At 49.0% G+C, this 20,928-nt stretch overlaps 1 protein-coding gene across 2 annotated transcripts in view; it reads left to right on the top strand.

The window, feature by feature from the left end:
* The window catches only part of NTRK3 (neurotrophic receptor tyrosine kinase 3), a 287,748-nt gene that overhangs the window by 243,613 nt on the left and 23,207 nt on the right, over positions 1 to 20,928 (top strand). The window contains exon 16 of one of the 2 annotated variants that reach the window (XM_068143396.1): positions 9,462 to 9,536. The exons of the other annotated variant lie outside the window; for it this stretch is intronic. Coding sequence (XP_067999497.1) covers positions 9,462 to 9,536 — 75 coding nt within the window. The remainder of the gene's footprint in view (positions 1 to 9,461; positions 9,537 to 20,928) is intronic. 2 annotated transcript variants of the gene reach the window in all.

Below are 20,928 nucleotides of genomic sequence, written 5' to 3'. Positions count from 1 at the left end.
TCTCTTCTCTCTCTCCTCTCTCTCTCCTCTGTCCTCTCTCTCTCCTCTCTCTCTCCTCTGTCCTCTCTCTCTCCTCTCCTCCTCTCCTCTCTCCTCTCCTCTCTCCTCTCCCTCTCCTCTCCCTCTCCTCTCCCTCTCCTCTCCCTCTCCTCTCCCTCTCCTCTCCCCTCCCTCTCCCCTCCCTCTCCCCTCCCTCTCCCCTCCCTCTCCCTCCCTCTCCCCTCCCTCTCCCCTCCCTCTCCCCTCCTCTCCCTCCCTCTCCCCCTCCCCTCTCCTTCTCCTTTCCTTCTCCTCTCTCCTCTCTCCCTCTTCTCCCTCTCCTCCCTCTCCCTCTCCTCCCTCTCCCTCTCCTCCCTCTCCCTCTCCTCCCTCTCCCTCTCCTCCCTCTCCTCTCTCCCTCTCCCTCTCCTCCCTCTCCCTCTCCTCTCCCTCTCCTCCCTCTCCCTCTCCTCCCTCTCCTCTCCTCCCTCTCCCTCTCCTCCCTCTCCCTCTCCTCCCTCTCCCTCTCCTCCCTCTCCCTCTCTCCCTCCTCTCCTCTCCCTCCTCTCCCTCTCCCTCCTCTCCCTCTCCCTCCTCTCCCTCTCCCTCCTCTCCCTCTCCCTCCTCTCCCTCTCCCTCCTCTCCCTCTCCCTCCTCTCCCTCTCCCCTCTCCTCTCCCCTCTCCCTCTCCCTCTCCCTCTCCTCTCCTCTCCCTCTCCTCTCTCCCTCTCCTCTCTCCCTCTCCTCTCTCCCTCTCCTCTCTCCCTCTCCCTCTCTCCCTCTCCTCTCTCCCTCTCCTCTCTCCCTCTCCTCTCTCCCTCTCCTCTCTCCCTCTCCTCTCTCCCTCTCCTCTCTCCCTCTCCTCTCTCCCTCTCCTCTCTCCCTCTCCTCTCTCCCTCTCCTCTCTCCCTCTCCTCTCTCCCTCTCCTCTCTCCCTCTCCTCTCTCCCTGTTTTCCCAAGTAACATCAGTTGGCTTAATAAAAGATTAATATATCTTCTTATGAACCTTGGCTCTCACATCCTTTAGCCCATCAGAACCAAAGCAATATTTCTGCACTGGCTTTGGCCTTAGGTTGGTGTTCTTTACAAAGCCTAGGCTCCCCCAGGCATATGCCTGCTCTAAAGCACCAAGGGTTACTCTGGAAACATTTTCTTTCTTCTCTTTTTAAGTGTCTGGGAGAACAAAACCAAACCAAACCAAACCAATCAACCAAAAAAGACCCCAACCCCTCACCCCCACCCAACCACATATTTTGATGCTTTTCAGTACCCATCATCAGGTTACTTTCTGATGACCATCTCCCCTCTAGACCCTCTCTGACTTCAGCTGCTTTTCCCCTGGAGTTCCACATTGTTTTCTTTCTCCAGGCCACAGTCAGTTATTTTTTGTGTATTATTTTTCCTCTTTTTCTATTTTTTTTTTCCAGAGAGGTTTCCATGAAAATAATGAAACACTGAGCTTTAGCAGCTGCTGGGTCATGCTCCTGTGGAGGCTTATTCAGCATGGGAGATAAGACTAATAGAGAAGCCTTGCACTGAAAGTAGATTCAGCCTGACCCACGCTCCCCTAGACAGAGGGTCCCTGAATGATCACACCAGCACTGAATGCTGCTCTCTTCCAACCAGCTTTGAGCTCTCTCCTTAATAACTTCCAAGGTGATGTCCTGACATGGGTAGGACATCAGCAGTGAAGGCACATGTTGGGCAGAGGAAGGATTTATGTAGGCACTAAACCTCATTAAGGCATCCCCCTGTCCAGATCTTCTGTGTCTTCCCCTTCAGGCATCCTCTCCACCAGCACTCTTTGTGCATCCTTGCCAGAGCCCCTTCATGTCCATGTGCATCCTTCAGCTGTGCACCACCTACTGTCATGTCACTTCATTCTCCCTTTGTTGCTTTGCTGTCCCTCACACATTTACAGTGTGGGAGATTGATGCCAGCAGGGCAAAACTGCTGCCCAGCCCTGTTCGCACCAGGAAGGAGCCCTGTGACAAGTGTGCAAGGCCTCTGCACCATCATCTGTGAAGGGGAGGAGAAGTCCCTCTGTGTTTTTATCAGGAATGTGGCACTGACTCACTCTGGGCAGAAAGAAAGCTGCCACTCCCAGGTTTTAGGGCAGAACCCTGGCAGGAGCAGTCAGCTCTGGACAGAGAGCAAGCCAGGCTCAGGCACCCAGGCTGTGGGCTCAGGCTCCCCGGCTGTGGGCTCAGGCTCCCCTTCAGTGCCAATAGGTGGGGGAAAGCACGCTCAGTCCCTGCCATGCTGCCTGTTGTGTGGGATCTGGTGTAGATGGCACCTTCAGCTTTCAACATCAGTCCCATTTCCAGCATCTAAGTGTTGGGCAGATGTTAAGCAGTTGAGCATTGCCTTTTGTTCTTCAGTACAAGGATGGTGAGACTCTGGAATAGGCTGCCCAGGGAGGTTGTGGATGCCTCCTCACTGGGGGTGTTCAAGGCCAAATTGGAGCAACCAAGTCTAGTTGGGTGCTGTCTCTGCCCATTGTGAGGAGGTTGGAAGAGGTGATCTCTAAGGTCCCTTCCAACCTAAGCCACTGTGTGATTCTCTGAGGGGAAGAATATAAAATGTTACTCTCTCTCCATCCTTTCTGCTTGGGTGTTGGGAAGGTTTCGTATTCCACTAAGGAAAGGACTTAGAAGTGAGAAATACTGTAATTCTTCTCCTGCACTAGGTGGGATCCTGGAGAACATGCCTTGCTGTGTCATACCTATGTAAGCAAAGTCTCATAGAGGCCTGGAGATGTGACCTGGAGACCCTTAGTACTGATAAAGATTGCCCAGCCAGGCAGAGCCAGAGTCTTGCTGTGTTGGAAGTCTGCTGATCTGTTTACCCCATGTTGCTCATCAGACCAAACCCCTGAGTCCTTATTTCTTTCCTTGTTTTCATTGCTCTCATTCCCCTTAGATGACAACTCTCTGCCAGACGAGGCGTGGACAGCCATGGTGCCTTGCCTGATGGGTTGGGGGGGGGTGAAAAAGTGATTTTTCTCCCTAGCTTGCAGTGGAAAGAGGGGAGTGAGGGAACTGCTCACTGTGGGTGTGTGGGGGAAGCGTCTCTGTGCCTGTCCTGGTGTGTTCTGCCTGCAGGAAAAGTCAGTGTGATGTCGAACGTGCTGGGCTGTGATCTCTCCGTGGCTCCCATAAAAACCTCTGCAGATTGAATTCGTGGCACAGTTCCTTATCTCCTGAAAGAAAGATTTAACAGCATCAGCTTGTGTTTTAGCCAGACATTTTGAACTCAACACTTCACCATTTCTACACTGAGGGGGGGAAAAAAAAACCCACCCAAATGTTGAGCCTTGGATGGGTTTGTTGTGGAGGTTTTTTTGTGGGGGGGTTTTGGTGGTGGTGTTGGGTTTTTTCCCCCCTCTTCTTTTCTTCCTCCTGTTTGAAGCATTAAGAGCCCTTTACACCAAGCAGCTCAAGTGCAGAAGAATTAATTGGGGAAATTAAGCTGTGCTGTGTTTCTGGCATATCCTCAAAAATGGTAATTGCCCCAATTCTCCACCCTGCCAAGCCCTCCACCCACCCCCTGTTTCCCTCCTCCCCTCTCCCCTCACCCTCTACCTGTCTTTCTCCTGCTTGAGTTGCTGTTTTCATACTGTTGCCATTTATTTCGTTGCAGTAATGAGAGGGATGTGGCAGGTGAAGAGCTCTCACAGGCTGGTGACATCTTTGCAACACAGGCAGGCACAAAAGAGCAGTTTGGTTTGGGGAAAACAAAACTCCTTGCTATGGTACTTGACCTCCGTGCTCCCTTCAGCTGCTGCTTGGGATAGGTTGCTGCTGCACTGCAAGTCCTGTGGCTCAGAGCTCTTGTTTAATATACAGCCTCAATATTCACCCAAAGACTGACCTCCATCCTTAACCCCTCTGTGTTCTCCCTCAAACCCTTGCATGCTTACTGAGAGCTAATCCAGCTTGCAGTCTGACAGGACAAGGGGTAACAACTTTAAAGAGAAAGAGAGTGGATTTAGGTTAGCTGTGAGGGCAGTGGGGCACTGGAACAGGCTCCCCAGTGTTGTGGATGCTCCATCCCCTGGAAGTGTTCAAGGTCAGGTTGGATGGGGCTCCTGAGCAGCTGCTCACGCTTTGGAAGGAGCGCTGCCACTCAACTGAGGGAGACCTGGATGTGCAAAACCCTCCCCTCTCACCTTAACTAGATTGTTGGATCTAGTTTTTCCCTGCATCCTAGTTGGCCAGTGGCCTCCTCCTGCCTTCCCACTGGCAGGACAATGGTCTTAGCTCTCCTTTACCATGTGGACAGCTGTGAGATCACAAAATGGTTGGGAAAGGCAGAGAGCAGCCCCAAACCCCAGTATGATCAGCAGAATGACAGGAGGCAGAGAAGCTATAAACCATTTCAGTGGGAGCGTGGAGAAATCATGCCTTGCTGAAGAGATCCCTAGGAAAAGTAAGATGCAAATGTCTTCATCAGCCTCCTTAATTGTTTGCATGGAAAGAACTTGTTGCCTTTCTTTTTTCCTCCCCATTTCAGCATGGCCAGAGTTTCCACAGCCTTTCCTCTCCTGTTTCCTCCCCATTTCAGCATGGCCAGAGTTTCCCCAGCCTTTCCACTCCTGTTTCCTCCCCATTTCAGCATGGCCAGAGTTTCCACAGCCTTTCCTCTTCTGTTTCCTCCCCATTTCAGCATGGCCAGAGTTTCCACAGCCTTTCCTCTCCTGTTCCACTCACCTTCATTCATAGCCCTGCCTCTCAGCCACAGCAATCTCCTTCTCCACGCCAGCTGGATGGAGAAAGCCCCTATTTGCAAGCAGCTGTCTTTAATCCACAGGCTGTTTAGGGCTAGGCTGTCAAAGAGAGCATGTTCAATGTACAATCAAGGGGCAATGATGCACAAAATTGCACACACAGGCAGAAATGGGAATCTTTTCTTGGTGTGTGTTGAGCTTTGAACGCTTAAGTGATTCCACCTCTCTCTTCCCCAGCCAATTATGCAGCCAACACAGGATAAGATTGCTAAAGGAATTAGCGAGGGAAATCTTTATGCTGGCCAATCAATATTGCTCTGCTTAGCACAAGGCATCTCCTCCTCTCTGGCCTCAGTCGTATTCTCTGCAAACACAGGTTACACCTTCTCACTGTTAAGGGCAACGAGGCTGGGGAGAGGTCTGGAGCACAGCCCTGTGAGGAGAGGCTGAGGGAGCTGGGGTTGCTTAGCCTGGAGAAGAGGAGGCTCAGGGGAGACCTTCTTGCTCTCTACAACTCCCTGAAGGGAGGTTGTAGCCAGGTGGGAGTTGGTCTCTTCTCCCAGGCAAGCAGCACCAGAACAAGAGGACACAGTCTCAAGCTGTGCCAGGGGAGGTTTAGGCTGGATGTTAGGAAGAAGTTCTTCCCAGACAGAGTAATTTGCCACTGGAATGTGCTGCCCAGGGGGGGGGGTGGAGTCACCACCCCTGGAGGTGTTCAAAGGGGATTGGATGTGGCACTTGGAGCCATGGTTTAGTTGTCAGGAGGTGTTAGGTATTTGGTAATAGGTTGGACTTGATGATCTCTGAGGTCTTTGCCAACCTGGTTGATTCTATGATTTGGGCTGTGGTAGCCAAGAGGAAAACCAGCAGCATGTGTGTTGAAGATGTTTGTAGTTCAAGAGGTTCCTCTTTACATTTAGTAATAAGAATCCTTCTGAATAATAATAATTATTATTATTAATGATAATAACATTAATAACACTCATCTTACTTATTAATAACAACAATAATAACAACCAGCATAATTATTAATAATGACAATAATAGCACTTAATAACAAATAATTAATAACTATAATAATGATCATCATGATGATGTAATACAGCCCTGCCATAACCTTGTTTCAGGGTTTTAAAGAGGTTGCTGTGCAGGCCAGGTGGCCCTTTGAGCTCTCAATTCAGCATGGCTGTTGAAGAGGTTTGTAATTAAAGAGGTTCCTCTTTGTGAGACTAATTCTTAATAATGATAAGACTAATTCTTTGGAACTTAAGAATTATTCTTCAGAATAGTTCTTAACAGCAAAAATAATGAATGATAAGAACAATAATAAGAACAATAATAAGAGTCATCATAGTTATTAATAATAATTATAATAGCAATCAATAATAATAACAAATAATAACAACCAACAATAATAACTTTAATAATAATAATAATAATAATAATATTATAACAATAATAATAATAACAACAACACCAACAACAACAACACCCCAGCCCTGCCACAAGCAGGTTTCAGGGTTTTAAAGATGTTGCTGTACAGTCCAGGTGGACCTTTGAGCTCTCAATTCAGCATGGCTGTTGAAGGTGTTTGTAATTAAAGAGCTTCCTCTTTGCCTTTAGCAGTAAGAATAATTCTTTACTATAATAATAACTAATAATAATGATTGATAGTGATGATAATAATGAATGGTAATAACAACAATAACAATATTAATCAATAATAATTCCTTATTAATAATGATTAATGATAATAACACTACTACTACTACTACTACTAATAATAATAATAAATGCACCCCAGCCCTGCCACAAGCACGTTTCAGGGTTTTAAAGAGGTTTCTGTGCAGGTCAGGTGGACCTTTGAGCTCCCAATTCAGCATGGCTGAAGATGTTTGTAGTTCAAGAAGTTCCTCTTTGCATTTAGTAATAAGAATCAGTCTTAGTAATATTTCTTAATAATAAGAAGTAACAACAACAACAATAATAATAGTCATAATAGTCATAATAGTAATAGTAATAATAATAACAAATGCACCCCAGCCCTGCCACAAGCAGGTTTCAGGGTTTTAAAGAGGTTTCTGTGCAGGCCAGGTAGACCTTTGAGCTCTCAATTCAGCATGGCTGTTGAAGGGGTTTGTAATTAAAGAGCTTCCTCTTTGCATTTAGTAATAAGAATCAACCTTAATAATATTTCTTAATAATAAGAAGAAGTAACAACAACAACAATAATAATAGTCATAATAGTAATAGTAATAATAATAATAACAAATAATGCAGCCCAGCCCTGCCACAAGCAGGTTTCAGGGTTTTAAAGAGGTTGCTGTGCAGGCCAGGTAGACCTTTGAGTTCTCAATTCAGCATGGCTGTTGAAGATGTTTGTAGTTCAAGAGGTTCTTCTTTGCATTTAGTAATAAGAATAATGCTTAATAATATTTCTTAGTAATAAGAAGAAGTAACAACAACAACAATAATAATAATAGTAATAACAATAACAATAATAATAATGATTAGTGCACCCCAGCCCTGCCACAAGCAGGTTTCAGGGTTTTAAAGAGGTTGCTGTGCAGGCCAGATGGACCTTTGAGTTCTCAATTCAGCATGGCTGTTGAAGGTGTCTGTAGTTCAAGAGGTTCTTCTTTGCATTTAGTAATAAGAATAATGCTTAATAATATTTCTTAATAGTAAGTAACAACAATTAACAACAACAACAACAACAATAATATTATAATAATAATAATAATAACAATAATAACAATAACAATAATAATGAATGCACCCCAGCCCTGCCACAAGCAGGTTTCAGGGTTTTAAAGAGGTTGCTGTGCAGGCCAGGTGGACCTTTGAGCTCTCAATTCCATGCCCCCAAGGAAATGGGGCAGGACTGGATGATCATTTTTGTGAGCACCACCGAGGCAAGACGCCAGGTTTGATGGGCCGCCAGGCTGATCCCGTATAGCAAACCCTGTGCTCCACTGCGGGTTCCGAGACCCAATTATCAATTAATGGGAAGCATTAAAAAGAGACAAACACACAAAAAGATCCAAATCCCGATCCTTTATAGTTCCCTGCAGTCATTAGTGACAAGATACATCATCTATAGCTCAAATGCTTTGCCAGCATCCCCTGGCAGCAAGGCAAAAACTCCATTCCTACTTTCTCTCCCCCTGCCCCCACAGTACACCGAAGGAAAACAGATGAGATCAGTGGGGTCTACAGTCAGGTTCAGCTGCCTCTTCATATTTACCCAGTTGGAGGAATAAATCAGGTTTGGGTTACACTCTAGGTTAGTGGTTTTTTTGTCATTGGAATAAATGCATGGTAATAGATCTGCCAGAGGAAGATGTTTCTCTTTCAGCTCGGTGTTTGAGGTACAATTTGCTTTGTTCTGCACTATATTATTTGGATGATTTTATTCCACTGCTGGATGACTTCATTTGCTCTGCTTCTTTCCGACCTCCATACCTCTGCCACAGCTGGCTGGAGGATGTAGCTTTAGGGGATAGAGCTCCCTTTTCTTTTTCTCTCCCCCCCCCAACTGTAACAAAGCAGAGGCATCTGAAACAATTTGCCATCGTGAAACAATTTTCTAAGCCTTCCTCCTCCCCCACTTGGTACCTCAGTGCTTTGGGAAGGGGGGTGAGTCAGGCATTCAGGTGGCAATTCCCCAAGCAGAAGGAGCTGTCAGCTCCATGTAACAGCCCAGCTTCCACCTCTGGTCGGGGGGTGGGAAGGCACCCAGAGTGATGACCGGGTGGGCACACCCTGAAGCCCTATTTTTGGCATTCCCCAAGCAGCTGCCAGCCTGAGCTCCCAAGGAGCATGGCCAGAAGTCCACCCCCCAAGCCACTGTGCTCACCAGCTCTCCTTTTGTCTTGGGATTTCCTTTCCTTTTCTTCCTGGTGTGAACAGAGATGTGCTGATAGAAAGTCAGTGGACCTTATGCTCGTCATTCATCTGCACCCTGAGATCCCTACCCTTTCTTCCCTCTCCTGCTCTCCAAATCTTTCCTCCTTTGATGAATGGGAAAACGTACTGCTCTATTTTCCCCTCCATTGTTTTGCTTCCCTTGACCCCCTCCTAAGATTCAGTTTTGCAAGCACTGGCAGACTTGCAGGTGATTGGAAGCTGTGGCATGAGGTTTTTCCCTTCCTTCCCCAACCTGCAACAGTACTGATGGGCCAAAGGCTTTTTGGGAAGCATAGGGTGATGTATAAGCTGCTTCACTGGGACACTTGGCCAGTGATGCCTTTAACCCTGGCTAACCCAAGCTTACTTGAGTGAAGACATCAGGCTTGGATCATCTTCTGCTGGCAGAGGCAGATGAATCCTTGCACTGTGCCCAGGGAGCCTGGTGATGGGCAAGGGGCAGGGTGCTTGGCGTCCAGATACAGAGGAATTACTTATGCCTCCTAAAACTTCTCTCTGGGTCTCCCAAGAGATGTGGCTTCACAGTTCAAGAAGTTTCAAGAGACCCAGCCCCACTTTGACTCTTGCCCAACTCACCCTCCCTCTGCATAGCGTGGGGTGAGCAAGGTGATGGTGCCCAGGGCCAGAGGGTCTCACCTGCCCCGTGCAGGGCTTGTGCAATGTTGGGATGATGCAGCCAGTGAAAGACCTGTGGTTCAGTTAAAGACACCCCCTCTCCCTTCTTGTCCCTTTGCTTCATCTCCCCCATCCCTCCCTCCCTCTCTCACCCTTCCCTTCTCTTTTGTTTGTCTCCTTCCCTTGTTTTCACCCCTTGACTGTCAGGAAGGGCCGTGTCCGAAGGGCCAGCTCAGCGCAGCGTGGCAGCGACAGAGACTGGCACCACCGGCAGCTGCAACAGTGAGTGGATCTCGACCCCTGGGGCAGCTGGAAGTGGGGGACTGGTGCCACTGGAGCATGAAATGACACCTGGGATTGAGTGGCTTTGGTCGGGTCTAGTGCTTTTGGCAGCGAAGGGGCTCTCCTGTGGGCTGAGAGCTGCTCGTGTTTCTACTGTAGCAACTCTCTGGGGCTTGGCTGTGTGGTGAGATAACATGGAATGAATGCAGAAGTCCCCAGTGCAGTCCTCCTCTGTGGCTGTTCAGGTTGTGTCTGAACTGGTGGACAGCATGGACCATCCCCTGGCTCTGATGGCAGAGAGCTCAGCATGGTTCGTGTCCACTCCGTGCCTCCAAGCAGGTGGTATTTGTGCAGCTCACCAGGGCCTGTCCCTGACTTGTATTGTCCTCTCCAGTGGTTGTGTGGATGCCATCAAATTGGCATGGACTAAAATCAGACCAGGCTGTCACTTGCCAGCCCTGATGCCTTTTGTCTGCTAGTCTAGACACAGCCTCAGTGCCTGCCCTGTTGGGTGCTTGCCATGAGCTTGAGTGGATGTCAACCATCACTGCCCCACTGCAGCTCCCATGCCTTGGCCAGAGGAGTGACAGTGAGGGCTTGGTGTGAGTTTGATGCCCTAACAGTGCAGAGAAGTTTGGGTTTGCCAAGGTGGTGGCTGATGGGAGCCTTGTGGGGCAGCTGAGGGCTGGTAACTCTGTTCACTCTGCCCTGCCTCCCATAGAGGTGAGCCACCACTCCCTTGTGCTCACTCCATACTGGAGCCTCTGTGTAGGGATGCTTAGCCTGGTGGGTTCCCAGCTGTCACAGCATTCCTGAAGCTACCACCAGCCAACTGTAAGGCTGCTGGAGGTGAGCTGCAGAAGCTGTGAGAGGGGCAAATGTTTCAGTTGCTTGTCCTGTGTGGTTTTGCTGCTGGGACACAAGGAAGTGCAGTGTTGGTGCAGAAAGTTGTGGGACTTTTGGCTGAGTCTGTTTTGGAAGTGGATTGAGCTAATCCACCCAAAGGCACTGTCTGTTCAGGGCAGTTATGGCCCCTCATAAATCAAGTCAGGAAAGTGATGGCTTACACACTTTATTTCTCAACAGCTTCCCTGTGCCAGCAAAGCCAGAGGGGTGGGCAGGAAGATTTGTGTAGTAGCTGCGACTGGGACAGATTACTGGGGTCCAATTACCCAAGCCTCCCTGTGACTTTGAAAGGGGAGCTGCGTGTTCCTGGAGCTGTTCCACTGCCCAGCCTCCTCCCAGTGTGGCCACCACTCCTCCTTTCCCAGCAGTGAAGGGGGTTAAGTGATTGCCTACAGCGGTGTTAAGCAGCTGAGTGGAGCTCACAAAGCTCTCCTGGGAGCGGGAGGGAGCAGGGCTCCGGCAGTTCCTGGCTGTTGCCAGAATCACAGGGGAATGTGAGTGGAGATGCTGCTGATTTTAACAAGGGCTGTGTTGGTGGCTAAGTTGGACGTGCCACCAAAAGGAGATTTAGTTACATTCATGCCCTTTTGAGCCCAGAATCGAATGGTGGGGTGTGGATGGGAATTTAGTTCTGAGCACTGATGTAATTTTGGATCCTCAGCCCTGAAGGCAGCTGTTAAAAAATGATCTTCCCCCCATGCCCTGACACTATTTCTTTGCCTTTCAATCAAGTCCTTCTGACAGAACAAATACTAGGGTTGACCTTTGCAATGTGACATGATAATATGTGACTTCTTTATAGCTGTTGTCATCCAAGAGGCTTGGCACACTAAGAATCAGCTCCTGCAACTGCTTACCACTGGGCTTAGCACTTAACTGCTCCAAGCAGTCCCTTGGGGAGCCAGAGGAGCACTCACACACAGAGAGGTGTTAGTACCTGGTGTTACTTGCAGGATCAGGCCCTGGGGATGTGTAGCACATGTCTGTGAATAGCTGCAGTTTGAAGACAGAAAGCCTTGCCCCTCTCATTTAAGAGCTTTATTCCCTGTCAGAGTGCTGTGCCCAGCACTAATCTGACAGCCTCCCCTAGAATCATAGTCATAGAATTGTCAGGGTTGGAAGGGACCTCAAGGAGCATCCAGTTTCAACTCCCCTGCCACAGTCAGGGACCCCTCACACTACAGCAGGTTGCTCACAGTCACATCCAGCCTGGCTGCAAAAACCTCCAGGGATGAGGCTTCCACCACCTCCCTGGGCAGCCTGTGCCAGTGTCTTACCACCCTCATGGGGAAGAACTTCTTCCTAATATCCAATCTGAATCTACCTATTTCTAGTTTTGTTCCATTCCTCACAGTCCTATCACTCCCTGACACCCTATAAAATCCCTCCCCAGCTTTCTTGTAGCCCCCTTCAGATAGTGGAAGGCCACAATTAGGTCTCCTCAGAGCTTTCTCTTCTCCAGACTGAACAGTCCCAACTCTCTCAGTCTGTCTTCATAGCAGTGGAGCTCCAGCCCTCTGCTCATCCTTGTGGCCCTTCTCTGCACCTCCAGATCCTTCCTATAACAGAGGCTCCAGAACTGGACACAGTGCTCCAGGTGGGGGTCTCACCAGAGCAGAGGAGGAGAATCACCTCCCTCGACCTGCTGGCTCTGCTTCTCTTGCTGCAGCCCAGGCTCTGGTTGTCTTTCTGGGCTGCAAGTGCACACTGCTGGCTCCTGTTGAGCTTCTCATCCACCAGCACCCCCAGGTCCTTTTCTTCAGGGCTGCTTTTTCCTCTTGGCTACAATGCTATGGCAGGTAGTGCTTGGGTCATATTTACAGCCATTATCTACAGCCCTGCTGCTGCTGCTTGTTTTTCTTTCCCCCCAAGCCCTGAAAGCATGCTAATTAATAAACTCCCTGAGCTTACCCTGCACCATTTGATCCTGCAGAAATCACAGCCTTTTATCTTATTAGCAAGTTGGAATTAAAGAATTAAAACTCCTCAGGGGAAAAAGGAACACAACCACTTCCCTGTGCATCCCTTCTGAAGCAGCCTTGCACTGTCCCTCAGAGAGCCCAGGCTCAGCCCCACCTTGGCTTGACAGAGGATGGGAAGCTCAGCCCAGTGAGTGCCTCAGCTGAAAAATCCTTTCTGCTCTGCTACTCCTCTTGGGAAAAGGGAGAGCTCAGATAGATGCATGGAGAAGAGTCCAGCAGTGAGTGGGGACAGGGCTGCAGCTCCCATCCATGCCATCAATGTCCTCTACCACTGTAGGAACTTCAGGCAGTCTTTCCATGCCTCAGTTTCACATTGTAAAAGGTGGTCCCTGCTCAACTTCACCCAGAAAAAAAAGCTTGCAAAGAACACAATCACTTTGGTGTTGAGAGATGGGTAAGTACCTGAGAAATACACAGGGAGCCTGTGAGCTGAGGCATTTGTGGTATTGGTTCCAAGAGAAGGGATTGTGGAAGAGTTCAGTAGCTGAAAACATTCAAAGAGAGAACAAGGCAGGATCCTTCTGCCCACCTCTGCTTGCTATTTTTAGGGTGGGCAGAACCAGGAGAGAAGCCTGCTTCACCTTCTTGGTGATGGGAAGTGATTAAATTCGGGCATGGAGACCACCACCCAGCAGGAGGTGTCTACACACTTCATTGCTGTTTGCCAGCAGTCGGGCACTGCATCCCCTCCACCCCCAGGCCCTTAAAAATAGATTCATTAGGAGCACAGAGAGCTAGAAGGGATTCCCAGGATCATCAAATCCAATCCCCTGTTGCATCAATCACATCAGATTTATCCTTTTCATAATCAAGCACCACTATTAAATGTGCTCCTAAGGGAAGACAGTCCCAGAATCTCATTGCTTTAACTCAGAGATGCTTCTAATTTCCAGGCTCTGCTTAGTCATGGCCTGTTGGTTAAGCAGCAGCTACCTGGCACAGAAGCAAGAAAGAATTTAACAGAGTTTGCTTAAAATAACCACCCAGAAATCCTACCCCCCCAAAATATGCTGAGGTTGCAGAAAGAAGAGTGCAAGGTCAGGTAATGACAACAGGGAGGCCCAAGCTCACTCTTGCCTCTGCCTTGTAGTGCAGACTTTACATAATCACCTGCTGTTAATCTTGCCTGATCCAGTTGAGGAACAAGGCAAAAGTAGTCACTGAACAAAGGATCTTCTTTGCTGTTCTTCTCCCTAATATTCATGGTGTCTGCCTCTCCCTCTTTTGCCAGGTCTAGCTAGCACTGAGCTCAATGTTTGACTCTTTCCCCCTTTCTTGGCAGCTTTCTCCATGTCATTTTTGGCTTATCTGTACAAGCCAGTACTGCACAGCACCTTTGAGGAAGTCAGGGGGTTGCATTACCTCACTTTGCAGGTTAGAGAATAAAGCACACAGCCATCAGCCTTATAGCAGCCCAATGTGACTTCTCCCAGGTAATCAAGTGAGGATGAGAGGAAATGGCTTTGAGTTGTGCCAGAGAATCATAGAATCAACCAGGTTGGAAAAGAGATCATCAAGTCCAACCTATCACCCAACACCATCTGATCAACTAAACCATGGCTTCAAGTGCCACATCCAATCCCCTTTTGAACACCTCCAGGGATGGTGACTCCACCACCTCCCTGGGCAGCACAATCCAGTGGTCAATTACTCTCTCTGTGAAGAACTTTCTCCTCACCTCCAGCCTAAACCTCCCCTGGCACAGCTTGAGACTGTGTCCTCTTGTTCTGGTGCTGCTTGCCTGGGAGAAGAGACCAACCCCCACCTGGCTACAACCTCCCTTCAGGGAGTTGTAGACAGCAAGAAGGTCTCCCCTGAGCCTCCTCTTCTCCAGGCTAAGCGACCCCAGCTCCCTCAGCCTCTCCTCACAGGGCTGTGCTTGAGACCTCTCCCCAGCCTCATTGCCCTTCCCTGGACACATTCAAGTATCTCAATGTCTTCTTAAACTGAGGGGCCCAGAACTGGACACAGGACTCAAGGTGTGGCCTGACCAGTGCTGAGCACAGGGCAGGATGACTTCCCTGCTCCTGCTGGCCACACTGTTCCCGATGCAGAACGATGCACAGAGAGTGTCACACGTGCTCCCATCGAGGCACTGCCATGCAGTGCACCCAGAGTGACTGAGGAGAGAGCTCACCTGCCAGAAAAACAACCCAGGCTTTGCAACTAGGCCGCTGCAATCCCATGGCTGCCTATTTAACTTGGCAGGGATTCAACTGAAACAGGCACAGAGGGGAGGTGTCAGAGCTGAGCTCAGTACCAGCGTGGGGGATTTTGACTTTCTATTTCAGTGCTCTTGTTTGGAAAATAAATGTAGCAGAACTCCCTCTTTTTATTTTTTCCCCCTTTTGCTTGCTTTTCCCTTTTTTTCCCCTTCCCTCCCCTTTTTTCCCTTTTTTCCTCTTCCCCCTCTTTTTTCCCTTTTTTCTTTCTTTTTCCTTTCTTTCTTTCTTTTCTTTCTTTTCCCTTTTCCCTTTCTTTTTCCTTTCCCCTCCTTTTTCCCTTTTATTCCCCCTTTTTCCCTCCTTTTCCCTCCTTTTCCCTCCTTTTCCCTCCTTTTCCCTCCTTTTCCCTCCTTTTCCCTCCTTTTCCCTCCTTTTCCCTCCTTTTCTCCCTTTCCCCATTTCCCCTGTTCCCCATTTTCCCCTTTCCCCCCTTTTCCCTTTTTCTTCCTTTCTCCCCCCTTCTCCCTCTTCCCCCTCATATTCCCTCTTCTTCCCCCTTCCCCCCTTTTTCCTTTCTTCCCCCTTTCCCCCCATTTCTCCCCTTTTTCCTCCTCCCCCCTTTTCCTCCTTCTTCCTCCTTACCTCCCTTTTTTCTCCTTTCTTCCCCCTTCCCCCCCTTTTTTCCCCCTTTTCCCTTTCTTTTTCCTGCTTCCCCCCTTCTCCCCTTTCTCCTCCTCCTCCCCTTTTCCCTCTTCTTTTCTCCTTTCCCCACCTTTTTTCCTTTCCCTCTTTTTTCCTCCTCTCCCTCCCCCCTTTTTCCCCTCTTCCCCCTTTATTCCTTTTTTCCTCCTTTTTTTTTCCCTTTTTCCTTTTCCCACCTTTTTCCCTATTTCTATTTTTTCCCCTTGTCCTTTTTTCCCTCTTTTTTTCTTCTTTTTCCCCCTCTTTTTTTCTCCCCCCCCCCCCCCCCCTTTTTCTAAGCACTATTTAAATGCCATAGGAATCCTTCAGTGGCCACCTTAATGTTCCTAACAAATGACAATATTTTATTAGTCCATAATCTGAAAATCATGACCATGTCTGCTATAAAGACTCTGAGCTCTCCAGAGGGAATGATGTCAGTGTGGGTCTAAAATGTATGCAAATATATTCCATGGCCATAAAGGTACCAGGGGTCAAACAGGCAGCCCCCAGCCCCAGGGCCACAGGCTGTTAAGTGTGAGGGAGTGAAGTGCATCTCACAGTGTGGAGGGATCTCTGGGCTGGTTTCCCTGGAGGTCTGCAGATAAATGCCTGGGCCTGGGCCTGAATGGTTTGGGTGGTTTCAGAGGAAGGATTTGGTGCCCTTCCCACCCACCTCTCTCTTGGTGAGAGTAAGGAAGCACTGCAGATGGCTCACCACCATCACACACGAGCCTCTCTAAACCTGCTCATGCGGACAGGGTGGGTGCCTGTTCCCCTCAGGCATCCACATGCCCCTTGTGCCACCTTCCTCTCCAAGATGATCAAACGTGCCCCTGTGATGCAGGGCAGGCAGGATACAGCTGCATCCAGCTCAGAGAAAGCAGCCCACACCCACTGCCCCAGGCAGCTGGCAGCTGGAGAGGCTGGGTGACAAAGCAGCCCCTGCTTTGGCCAGGTGACACCAGGCACTCCTAAAGCAGAGGCTTCTGAGCTGGTCCTTTGGCCCTTGCAGGGCCAGTGGGCTTCTGATGGTTACTTCTCACTGGCTTGGGCAAGTGTCAAATGGCTCAAAGATTAATTACCTTTTAACTGGCTGGATTTCCATGTGCACAGATGACTGCAGTGGAAAAGACAGAAGCACTGGGATAATTTGCCCTGGTATTACACAGCAGATTACCCTGTACTTACAAGGTCACTAGTTACCATGTAATTAGACCTCCAACATAAGCAAGTCTATGATAGATTTCCAAACCACTCTTCCCCCTGTGTCAGAGAAGCAGAGGGATGGCAGCAAAGTGCAGGCTGAAACCTCATTAGGTGCAGTTAAAGCTGTTAAAGAGTTTAAAATTCAAGCTGGGGGAGTTGCAAGGAGAGGGCACCAAGGCCACCTGCACCTGTCAGTGAGAGGGAGGAAAGAGAAAACCAGAGCACTTTGTCTAGGAAAGGCAGGAAAGGCAAAGCAGAAAGGAAGCCTTTGAGGGAGCTATGTGTGGCAGGTGGCTGAGGGCTGAAAGGCAGCAACGGGCTCTGCTCTTTGAGCTTCATTAGGGAGAGCTTTGCCAGTGCCGATCGATTCTGCTGAGACACAGAGCTCCGTGGTTGCTGGACACTGCCCCGTGGGATGATGCTCATGGGGCCATGTGGGATGCTGCATCAGGTATCCCTGTGGGTCAGGAGGGGGAGCTCAGGACACCCTACCCGTGCCTGCTGCCTCCCTGCCTCCTGGAGCACTTAGAAGAATGACAAATGCCTTTGATTACCAAGCACAAATTCCAGCAGCAGCTCATCACACCCCTCAGGTGGCTAACAAGGCAAATGTGGCTGTCAAGAGAGATTGTGCCCACCCCAGACCATGCTGCATTTTGTCTTTAGAAGCTCTGTCCTCTCCCAGCCAAGCACAGTCCCTTGCTGGGTGGCAGCTCCCCAGAAAGCTTGTGGCCTGCAGGGTGCCAATGAAACACATGTCAAGGACCTGAAGCAAAGAGCCAAGTGTGTACCTCTGCAGCAACAGCCTTTTATTGGACAGCCACACATTCCCCCAATGAGTATCACGAGGTCAACAGCTTCTGGAGAGGTGCAGCAGGAACAAAGAGAGTGTGGAGCAATTGATTGCTGAGGATGGAAAGAGCTGTATGTAAATAGTCTGCCTAGAGACTGACCAGAGAGAGGAGATGTGCTACCTGACTGCAAATATTTACAAAGTTGTCAGCTTGAAGGTGAGACAACGTTGGGAGAAGTGTGTAGGAGTTAGCAGAGGGACAGTGAGCAGCAGTGAGGCTGAGGCTGGGGAGAATTAGTGTGGCAAGCAGGAAATTTCCATCCTGCAGGCTTGTGATTTCCTGAGGCAGGCTGCGAGCTGCCCGCTGGGAGATATGGATTGGCACCTATCAATACCTTAGCAAATCCTTTAGGGGCCCTCTCTCACAAAGGGAAGAGGGCAGCATGGCATTTAATAGGGGTTTTTCAGCTCTAGTGCCTGGGCTGGGAAGCTGTTCCCCAGGCAGACATGCGTGTCATTGCCTGTGCATGCCGCATGCAGCCACCCAACCCTCCTGGGCTAGAGCAGCTTAGCCAGAGGCAGCAAAACCAGCCAAGGCTTCAAGCCCATCATTTGTGGTCACGTTTCTCCTTGAAGTAAATGCTCCAGCAATGACATAATTGAGGACTGTCCTGTCTGCTCAGCATATGTCTGCAGGGGTCATTCATCCTACCAGACACTGCAGAGCATTAGCGGTTGCTTTAGACTCGCTTTCTCCTTCCATCCTTCCTCTTGTGGCTAACCCTAATGGAGAACTGGTGGCTAGAGACTCCTCTAGGAAAGCTTGCCCAGTTCAGAGAGCTGACCATCAAGGAGCAGCTCTATATTATGGCAAAACCAGTCAGATGTGTCCTACCGGGTGCTAGCTTTGTGAAATGGTCCCAGAGGGGCTCGCTGGGAGGGAGCATCTGGCTGGCTACAGGAAGGGGAGCAGAAGGCAACCAGTCATAGCTGCATGGCCACTTAGTGCTTGAGGGCTCTAATGGCAGCTGGGTACCAGGTTCCTGTGTCTGTGGGTTCCATTATTTCCCTGCATTGCTGGCTACATCAAGTAGGGAAGGAGAACTTCAACACAATGCTGTTAAACTTCAGCAGCTCAGTCCTACTCAAGGGCAGCTGGAAACCAGAAGCAAAAAAGGGAGGAAATTTCAATGCACAGAAAGTCTGGGGTGGAAAAATAGGGCAGAAGAGGATCCAGAGCTTCATTCCTTCACATTTTCAAACTCAGCTTCTCTTCCAGCTGAATCCTGCAGTCAAACCCCAGCCTCACCTTCTGCACATGCCTCCCTTCTGGCTGTCGCTAGTTTTGGTTCTGCCGCTTCCCAGTGCTGCTTCCTCAGCACAGCTGGGCTCAGATGGGGACAGTCTCTTCTCTGCCTGTCCCTCTTTGGCTGTGTCAACATCTGCAGCCTCTCCTTTACAAGCCACACCACCTTTTGACAGGGATGCTTCAGGTAGGCTTGGGAAGGGCATGTTGAGAACAACCTCCCTTATTTTAGGTCTCAGGAAGTTTAGTCTTTGGCATCATAGATTTGCTGTGCCTCTACATTGGCCTAACTCATGGTAGGTGGGTGGAGGGAGGAGGTTTGCCTCTGCTGTGAAATGCAGCTCTCCATTCAGCAGTGCCAGAGCTGGCACAGCTTTCCCACTGGCACTGATGAGTTTAATCACATCATTAGTAGGTGTGACACTGCAGCCTAGGATGATGAGCTCTTTATTTTAACACAACTTGCAACGTGTTTGTCTGAGATGCCATCTGTGTCTGCACTGCCTTCATTAGGAGGGAAAGCCTGTGCATCTTCTGAAGTTGTTCTCTATTTCTGTGATGCTTCCCTGCTGAGAAACCACTGTTCAACTGGGGGGGTGAGAACTTGTACCTGAAGGAGAGCACCATCACCCAAAATGCTTAAGCAGGTCAAAGAAACCATTAGGAAGCACACCGTTGGGAACCATCCTCAACTGGCCTGCAGGAAACTGGCTGGAAGGAATAATCCAACTATTTTATGGCTGGAATAATCCAACTGTTTCATTGCTGTGAGTTGTTCATCTTGGTAAAACACTAAGATCCCATTCTTCAAGCTGAAGTACTCTTCTTTCAGGAAAGCAAGGGACACCTTTCTAGTCTCAAAAGGCTTTTGATTTTTTCTGCCTCCTTACCATGAATAGAGTAGAGTAGAGTAGAGTAGAGTAGAGTAGAGTAGAATAGAATAGAATAGAATAGAATAGAATAGAATAGAATAGAATAGAATAGAATAGAATAGAATAGAATAGAATAGAATAGAATAGAATAGAATAGAATAGAATAGAATTAACCAGGTTGGAAAAGTCCTTTGAGATCATCAAGTCCAACCTATCACCCAACACCATCTCATCAACTAAACCATGGCTCCAAGTGCCTCATCCAGGCTCTTCTTAAACACCTCCAGGGATGGTGACTCCACCACCCCCCTGGGCAGCACATTCCAATGGCCAATCTCTCTTCCTGTGAAGAATTTCTTCCTAACATCCAGCCTAAACCTCCCCTGGCACAGCTTGAGACTGTGTCCTCTTGTTCTGGTGCTGCTTGCCTAGGAGAAGAGACCAACCTGGCTACAACCTCCCTTCAGGGAGTTGTAGAGAGCAAGAAGGTCTCCCCTGAGCCTCCTTTTCTCCAGGCTAAGCAACCCCAGCTCTCTCAGCCTCACAGGGCTGTGTTCCAAACCCCTCCCCAGCTTTGTTGCCCTTCTCTGGACACCTTCCAGCATCTCAACATCTTTCCTAAACTGAGGGGCCCAGAACTGGACACAGTGCTCAAGGTGTCTGCACACAGAGGCTTCTGGGTTGCCTGCCCAGCTTTTAGATGCAAAAGATGGTCTTGAGATTTGTGGGGGCAGACCTCAGCAGCTAATCTTCCCCCTGAAAAACTCCATCCTCAGCAATACCTTTCTATAGATGCCCTTTGTTCAGCCACAGGCAGCATGCCCGCAGTGTTTCACTGCTGCTTGCTAAGGCTCACAAACGACAAAGCAGGCAGGAGCTGCCAGATCGTGGTCCAGCTGCATGGAGAGGAAGGGACTGCTTCTGCAGGGAGTTCCCATACCCTGTGCTGGATTAAATTTCTGTCTGTAGGCTGCCAGGCCTCTGCTCATTGAATCTGACATTAACAAGAAATAGATTTCCAAACAATCTAGCCTAATGAATTTTGAATATTATTATGATTAATGCCAAGGCAGTTGAACTGATTATCCTGCAAGCAGAAGTTAAGTAATGGAGCCTTATCTAAATCATGTGTAGTCGTCAGTCAGGAATGGCTCTGACTGCAGACAGAGAGAGAGCATTATTGGTTACCCAGAGGGGAGCCACTGTCAGGACAGGGAGAGAAGGACGATGGAAGGGGAAGATTAGGAGATGATACCAATCTGAAAGCATTTTAGCATAGAGAGCTCACACATGCAAGTGTTTTATTGGTCCTGTATCCCAAGCTGCATGGCTCAGGCCATTTGGAGGCTTTGCTTTTATATCACCGGGTTAAGAACTTCTGGGCAAATCTTATTCCTACTTCCCAAAGCCAGGAACTGAGCTGATTTTCATTCCCTGCCTTGCCAGAAGAGCAGAATCCTGATGGATGTGATTCTTGC

This window comes from Melanerpes formicivorus, unplaced genomic scaffold, assembly GCF_026170545.1.
Source record: "Melanerpes formicivorus ecotype bairdi unplaced genomic scaffold, bMelFor1.0.p_v2 SCAF_10, whole genome shotgun sequence".
Lineage (NCBI taxonomy): Eukaryota > Metazoa > Chordata > Aves > Piciformes > Picidae > Melanerpes > Melanerpes formicivorus.
Note: the sequence above shows the minus strand (reverse complement) of the source record. Positions and strands in the feature narration are given on the sequence as shown.